Below are 8,510 nucleotides of genomic sequence, written 5' to 3' on the forward strand. Positions count from 1 at the left end.
AATCTTTGAAAATAGTTGGGGGAAGGAATGGGAGAGGGAATATTGTTGACTACATCATGAAAACTGTCTTTTAAAAACGCAAATATGTATTCAGTGTTCAACTGGGTGTTTAATTCCATTTATTTGAATGGGATTTAATCTTGTTTAACTTCCTCTGGACTGACCACATAGTGTTAAGATCCTTGGCTGCAAGCCAGACATCCATGAATGGAAGAACAAATATTGTTTGAGCAGATGCGCATAGAAATGTGCAAGATCTTGCAAACAAGGAGAATGAGTGTGATGTTGTGTTTTGGCCGTGGACCAGAGGAAGCTGGATACAAATCCCTGCTCTGCCATGACACACTATAGGTGCCCTTCAAGCAATTGCTGCCTCTAGTACCTCATCCAACCACTACCTAACATACCTCCCTGAGTAATTGTAAGGATTAAATGGGCAAGGACAGAACCATGTACAGCTCTTTGAAGGAAGAGAGAGATAAAATTGTAATAAATGATAAGTACCACATGAATATAGCTTGGGTGTGACTTCATTTTCTGATCTAAACATATGGCTAGAACAGGGAAAATGTGGAGCAGATGCCTGCATCAAGTTTGCTTCTCTGGATAACTTTAAAAGGCATAGGAATGTTCTTAAGAGTGTTATGTCCAAGCAGTTAAGCATCACGAGAGTTTAAATGTTGCTTGTTGCATAAAGTTAAATCACGAACCAATCATTGCAGAGCCTGCCATTTTGTACTGGTTGGGGGGCTGGCTCTGCAGAGTATAAATATAGAGCTGGCTGCGACCAGCGTTATTGTGTTGTGTAGTTCTGAAGCAGAAAGAGCTGAAATAAAATCACTAAAGATTCTCCCATCAGTTGCTGGTCTGACTTATTGCATCTGTGGACACAACACTGGCGACGAGGTCTGAGGATGAGTTCCCACTCACCCACCATAGGGCCATTCTGCCTCTCGGAGCCTGACACGTGGAAGCTCTATGAACTGCAGTTCACCAACTTTTTGATCGCTGAGCGGATAGAGGGCGAAGAACGACGTAAGGCATGTTTTCTCACCCATTGTGGTTTGCCCACCCTAGAGTTGGCAGTAAATCTCCTGCTGCCCCGGGACATCGCGACTGTGTCCCTGAAAGATATCTTGGATGCGCTGAGGGGTCATCTCCAACCCACGGTGTCCATTTTTCCGGTGCAGCTGGCGTTTCATAGATGAGACCAACGGCCGGGAGAGTCCATGGCAGACTACGCTGCAGCGCTTCATTTGGTGGCCGTTCCGTGTAAATGGTCTGCCCTGGAGGAAGCCCTCCGGGACCGTCTGCTCCTGGGTTTGGCGGATGTGGTGGCACAGAGACGGCTCTTGAAACAGGAAAGCCTGTCGTTTGCGGAGGTCCTGAAGGAGGCCCTTGCATCCGAAGCTGCAGATTCGGGGGTCAAGGTTTTTCAGCAGAGGGCTGCCGAGGCGAGCGCCGGGGGCTCCGCTGTACAAAAACAAGGGAGCCCAGATTCAGCCACCGATTCCAGCGAAGCCAAGGACGACGTAGGGAAGGTGCAGTGGAAGGATAGCAAGGGCCCTAAGGGTCCCATCGCCCCGTGTGAAGCGTGTGGGAACCGCCACGTGCGCACTAAATGCCCGTTTAAGAACGCTGAGTGCCACGGCTGTGGCAAACGGGGGCACATAGTGAAAGTTTTCCGGCAGAGAGCTGAAGGGGGCCGAGGGGATAGGCGCCACCAGTGGAGAGACCAGTCCGTTTCCAAGGTAACATCGGCCCGCCGGTTGGTCTCCAGAGTGCAGGCAGCTACAGAGAGATTTGTTGTGGCTGTTTCAATTCAAGGAATGCCTATCTCGATGGAGATCAATTCGGGAACATCTTACTCGATCATGTCACAGAAGGATTTCCAGAAGATTCCGCCTGCTGCCCATCCCCGACTACGTGCACTTAAGGTGTCCTTAAGGGGTTGTCCGCTCAGCTGCCTTTAGTAGTGGTTAAGCAGGGCAGAAATAATTTGTTGGGGGTCCAGTGGTTTGAGCCGCTGGGAATTTCTTTTACAGGAATCCATGCCGTCGAGCCTGACCCTATCCAAGACATCTGTGAGGAATACAAGGCGGTGTTCCAGCCAGTATTAGGAACCTTCACGGGACAACCCATTGCATTCGACTTAGACCCAGGGGTGCAGCCCATCAGACTGAAGCCTCAGCGAGTTCCGTTCACTCTAAAGGACAGGATAGAGGCGGAGCTGGACAAATTGGTCGCCCAAGGGGTCTTGGAACCAATTGACCACCCCGTGGGAAACACCGATAGTGATGGTGCTAAAGGCGAACGGGGAGGTTCGAATTTGTGCGGACTACAAATGCACTATCAACAAGGCGATTCGTGCAAATGCATACCCGGTCCCAGTCGTAGGTCATTTGTTGACCTCCTTGCACGGAGGCAAATGTTTTGCTAAGTTAGACCTAGCTCAGGCTAATCAGCAATTGCCAGTTACTCCTGAAGCAGCGCTTTGCCAGGCCATAGTAACCCATAAAGGGGCTTTTCGGGTTAATCATTTGCAATTTGGGGTAAATGCTGCACCCGGGATTTTTCAAGTGTTAGTTGAGCGCCTGTTGAAGGGACTGGATGGGGTGTTGCCATATTTTGATGATGTTCTCATTGCAGCAGAAAACAAAAGGGAGCTGGCTAAGAAACTGGGGGAGGTTTTGCAAAGATTTCAGGAAGCGGGGTTACGAGTTAAAAAGGAGAAATGTGTTTTGCATACCACAGAGGTAGAATTCCTGAGTTTTAGGGTCACGTCTGAGGGAATTAGACCATCAGAGTCTAAAGTCAGGGCTATCTGGGAGGCCGCCCGCCCCACATCTAAAATGGAACTGCAGGCGTTCTTAGGTTTGCTTAATTTCTATCATTCATTCTTACCTCAGAAAGCGGAGTGGGCTGAACCGCTGCATCACTTGCTTAAGAAACAAACTGTGTGGAATTGGGGCCCCCGCCAGGAGGAGGCATTCAAAAGGGTAAAAGGTCTCTTGACATCAGAAGCTGTTCTGACTCATTTCGACCCTAGGAAGCCCATATTGTTAGTATGTGATGCATCCCCAGTAGGTGTTGGGGCTGTGTTGTGCCACGATATGGGTAATGGGAAAGAGGCGCCAATTGCATTTTATTCCAGGTCACTGACTCAGACTGAAAGGAATTATGCACAGATAGACTGGGAAGCGTTGGCCATCATTGCAGGCACAAGGAAGTTCCACGATTTTATTTATGGGTGGAAATTTACAATTGTATCAGACCACAAACCCCTCCTGGGCATTTTCATTCAAGGGAAACAGACCCCTCAGATCCTGTCACCCCGCATGTTGCGTTGGGCGATGTTCTTGCAGGCGTACGATTTCAATTTAATACATCATCCTGGGGCGGCTATCAGCCATGCGGATGCATTATCTAGAACCCCCATGCCCTCTGAGGTACTGGACGAGCCAGGCCACCAAGTTCTGTTGATAGAGGCATTACCTGGCCCTCCTGTCACGGCAGTAGATATAGCCCGAGAAACGGGCAGGGACCTGATGTTGGCCAGGGAGCAAAAATGGGTACAGCAGGGTTGGCCACCTAAACCACCAGCAGACGAGTTCAGGGTATTCCATCAAAAAAAGGACGAGCTCTCTTTAGAGCGCGACTGTTTGCTGTGGGGCCTGCGAGTTGTGATACCGGAAGGGTTAAGACATAAAGTCTTACAGGTTTTACACATCAGCCATCCGGGAATTGTGAAATCCAAGGCATTGGCACAAAGCTATTTCTGGTGGCCCAGGTTGGATCTAGATGTAGGAAAATGGATAGGGCATTGTGCAGAATGCCAAGCGTCAAGGCCAGAAGAGCCCCAGCTGCCGCTCAGGGAGTGGAATACTGCAAGGGGAGCTTGGTCCAGGATCCATGTAGATTTTGCAGGTCCATTCAAAGGTTCGATGTTTTTGCTGGCTGTTGATGCATATTCGAAATGGCTAGAAGTCATTCCAGTCGTTGGTACGACCTCTACCGGCACCAGAAGAAAATTACGGCAACTGTTCAGCACTTTTGGGTTGCCAGATGTGTTAGTCTCTGACAGTGCTTCTACGTTCATGTCAGCAGAGTTCCAGGATTTTTTAAGGAGGAATGCAGTCAGGCATGTGACTTCAGCCCCATTCTATCCGGCGACAAATGGGCAGGTAGAAAGGTTAGTAAGGACTACAAAGGAAGCGCTCAGGTGCATGGGAGCAGGGAACTTAGAGCTGCATCTGTGCCAATTCCTCCTAACTTACAGGGTTACGCCATTGGCATCGGGTCAGTCACCTGCAGAAGTGCTGATGCGGAGACGACCAGTCACCTTATTGGACAAATTAGACCCAGGACGATGGGAGGATAGAGGTACAAACATTGGCGTGGCATCGCCTAAGAGTTTTTTATTGGGCCAGCCGGTCCACTGCAGGAACTATGCCCCTGGTCCAGCCTGGACTAGGGGGAGCATAGTGGAACAGACTGGCCCTGTATCATAGCGAGTGCAAACAGAATCGGGGCAAGTCTGGAGGCATCATGCCGAGCAATTGTGGCATCGGGTGCCTGGGGGTAACTCGGAACAGGAGAATGAGCAGGACAGTGAGTCGGGGGGTAGAAACAAACAGGTGATGACGCCAGCTGAAACACACCAACAAGAGGAAATAAGTGAGGAGCAATCCGAGTCTGCAGAGGCCGCCAATAGGGTACCTATGGCAGTCCCAGCAACAGAGCTTAGCACAGAAGGGGCTGTCAACGCGCCCCGACAGTCCAAAAGAGAGCGCAGGCCCCCGGGGCATTGGAAAGATTACTTCGCCTTCTAAGGGGGAAGGAATGTTATGTCCAAGCAGTTAAGCATCGCGAGAGTTTAAATGTTGCTTGTTGCATAAAGTTAAATCACGAACCAATCATTGCAGAGCCTGCCATTTTGTACTGGTTGGGGGGCTGGCTCTGCAGAGTATAAATATAGAGCTGGCTGCGACCAGCGTTATTGTGTTGTGTAGTTCTGAAGCAGAAAGAGCTGAAATAAAATCACTAAAGATTCTCCCGTCAGTTGCTGGTCTGACTTATTGCATCTGTGGACACAACAAAGAGTCACACTCATCTGAAGATACATAAAAGTATAAATCAAACGTGAACTAATGCATCTGCCTTGGAGGGGGAAAATGGGGGGAGAGTAGCTATAAGTGGGGTTGTTTGGTTCCAGAGACCAAAGTTCCATTCCTGATGACCCACCTAGAAAGCTTGACAAGCATTCAGTTTACTGAATGTTTTGGAATGGTACCTAACTGAATGGAGGTGCCATCATACAGCTGTTGTAGGCACAGAGCCTCTAAAAACAAAAAAACAATGGCAAACTACCCATGCAATACTCTGCAGTAAAGCTGTAGGGCTGGTTATTTTGCTTTTGTTTGTCAGCAGCCTTGACATGCCTAAGAATTCTGACCTTTTCTCCCCTCTCAGCACTCTGACAAGTAATTATACTGTTTATTTTAAAATAAAGGCAGCATTCCATTGCTTTGAGTTAGGAAGACAAGAAAATTTGGGTGTTTTTTTTTAAAAAAAGAAAAAAGTAAGTAAGGAACAATAGTAAGGTGGTGTCTTTCCAAATAGGATTCCACTATTTATCCATATTTAGCTTTGTTTTCTAGTTCATGCTTACACCATCATTCCAGGGATAAATCTGTAATAAGGTCAAGTGTCTCAAGAAACCATTCTGTGGTAAAACCTGCCTTAACCGCAATCTTCCACTTTAACATTTGACCTTTTCAAAATTAATTCTGCACTTTCACACAGAGGAAGCTTTACCTAATACCATAAAGCATATATTTCTTCTGTTAAATTTCAATCACATGTTTTAGGCATATAGAGCAAAGTGATGCTGGAAGATTTTGACATGCAAATCTGAGCTTCTTTTTATGCTTTATTTCTTATTACACGAAAAGATGGTTCCCATACTCCCAAACTAATGGTTAATGAGCCCCTGGTGGCGCAGTGGTAAAACTCCCGCTCTGTAACCAGAAGGTTGCAAGATCGATCCTGACCAGGGGCTCAAGGTTGACTCAGCCTTCCATCCTTCCGAGGTCGGTAAAATGAGTACCCAGAATGTTGGGGGCAATATGCTAAATCATTGTAAACCGCTTAGAGAGCTCTGGCTATAAAGCGGTATATAAATGTAAGTGCTATTGCTATTGCTAAATATTTTCCAGAAAAAGAAAACAAATTCAGGGAAACAATCATTTTCAGTCTCTACAATGATGTAATTTTCCCCTTTAATTTCATGATTAGTTACATTTAATACAAAACTATATAAAGAAAACATGCTAGCAATTTTCTAAAACATACAGTATACCATTAGCAAACATTTCTAAAGTAAATTAAACAATCTGTATATATTTTATGCTATATATTCTGAGTAGAATGAAGCAGAATGGCTGATCTCTGTAATAGTATTTAGCTTTGAGAATGAATGTGAAATGTCACAGGCCCATTTATTTCACCTTCCGTTTGTCCCACCTTCTACTAAGCTTTTCGTACTTAAGGATGCAGATGGGTAACCACTAAGCAGTGCTTGCTGCAGAAGTGTGAACCGGCTCTAGGTTGAGCCGGTTCACCATCAAACTGGGCCAGTTTGAGGGCTCACCCTCAAGCTGGACTGGGCCTGGCCAGCTCAGGGCTGGTTCGGGGTTTATAAGAACAGCCCTGCTAGAATAGGCCCAAGGCCCATCTAGTCCAGCATCCTGTTTCACACAGTGGCCCACCAGATGCCACTGGAAGCCTACAGGCAGGAGTTGAGGGCATGCCCTCTCTCCTGCTGTTACTCCCCTGCAACTGGTACTCCGAGGCATCCTGCCTCTGAAGCTGGAGGTGGCCTATAGCCCTCAGACTAGCAGCCATTGATAAACTTCTCCTCCATGAAGTTATCCAAATCCCTCTTAAAGCCATCCAGGTTGTTGGCAGTCACCACATCTTGTGGCAGAGAATTCCACAGGTTGATTACACATTGTGTGAAAAAGTCTTTCCTTTTGTTGGTCCTAAATTTCTTGGAAATCAGTTTCATGGGATGACTCCTGGTTCTAGTGTTATGTGAGAGGAAGGAAAACTTCGCTCTATCAATGTTCTGCACACCATGCATGATTTTATGGTATGACCTCTACCATATCTATCATGCCAAAGTCAGTTGCAATGACTTTGGCTTGGAAATTCTGGGAGTTGTAGTCAACAACAGCTGGGAATCCCTGTTAGCAGGAACACTGATCCCTACTAGGTCCTCCCCAACCTAGTTGAATTCATCCCTGGCCTCAGAATGTCTAAGTAGATCTGTGAACCCCCTGCATTCCTTTAATTGCCTTCTGGTTCTCATGCATGTATCCAGCCCCTCCACACACAACCCAGACCTTACCAGTTTGTCTTCGATCTCCCTCCCAATCTCGCTGCTCAGTGGCTGCACAGTGGGACCTGCTGTCCCTGGAAACTCCACCCACCCATCTCCAGCTGGAGCCAAAAGTGTAAGGGAAAGTTCCTCACTGCCAGGAGGAACCTACACTGAGATATTTCAAAATCGGGCAACGAGGGAAGTGCAGGGTCCCAACATAGTCTCATAGCCTACAAAATACACAAAACTGATGTCTATTTTTTCTGACTTAAGCTGTATTTGCATAAGAGCTGTGTGATAAAGTGGAATGCACCCTTAGGTCACAGAAAATAAAAGAGAGAAGTGGTTCTGAATATTGTGATATTTATATATAGCCAGCGTGGTATAGTGGTTAGAGTGCTGGACTAGGACTGGGGAGACCAGAGGTCAAATCCTCATTCAGCCATGAAACTAGCTGGGTGACCCTGGGCCAGTCACTTCTCTCTCAGCCTAACCTACTTCACAGGGTTGCTGTGAAAGAGAAACTCAAGTATGTAGTACACCGCTCTGGGCTCCTTGGAGGAAGAGCGGGATATAAATGTAAAATAATAATAATAATAACAACAAACACTAAATAAACAGCTAAACACTGTCTGTATATTCAGTAGCGATATAGCAATGGAGTTTGGACTAGACAAGTGTGCTGCATTAATAATGAACAGAGGAAAAATAAGAAAAACAGAAGGAATAGAACTGCCCAATGGAAGCAAGATCAAGAACCTGGAAGAGAAAGAACATTACAAATACTTGGGCATTCTCCAGGCTGAAAATTAAAAATTGGACTGCTCCAGGCGACAATGAACTACATGGCTTTTGGCTTAAACACCTAACAAGCCTTCATAAACAACTATCAAAACAGTTCAATCACATTTTACAAGGAGGTGATATTGAAAAATGGCTAACAACTGGGAAAACTCATCTCATCATGAAAGACCCAGCAAAAGGTGCAGTTCCAAGTAAATGTAGGCCGATAACCTGTCTGCCAACCATGTTCAAATTATTAACTGGAATAATAGCATATGAAATCATGCAACACTTATTAACTAACAAACAGCTTCCAGTTGAACAGAAAGGAAATTGCCCGAAC

General features: G+C 46.4%; 1 protein-coding gene across 1 annotated transcript; it reads left to right on the forward strand.

Annotated features, from left to right (window-relative positions):
• Nucleotides 1-1,229: 1,229 nt before the first annotated feature.
• Nucleotides 1,230-4,511, forward strand: LOC128350504 (uncharacterized protein K02A2.6-like). Its single transcript, XM_053308927.1, is given in 3 exon segments — nt 1,230-1,944; nt 1,947-2,277; nt 2,279-4,511. Coding segments are annotated over 3 exon segments (3,279 nt in total).
• The last annotated feature ends 3,999 nt before the right edge of the window (nt 4,512-8,510 follow it).

This window comes from Hemicordylus capensis, chromosome 3 (assembly GCF_027244095.1).
Source record: "Hemicordylus capensis ecotype Gifberg chromosome 3, rHemCap1.1.pri, whole genome shotgun sequence".
Classification (NCBI taxonomy): domain Eukaryota; kingdom Metazoa; phylum Chordata; class Lepidosauria; order Squamata; family Cordylidae; genus Hemicordylus; species Hemicordylus capensis.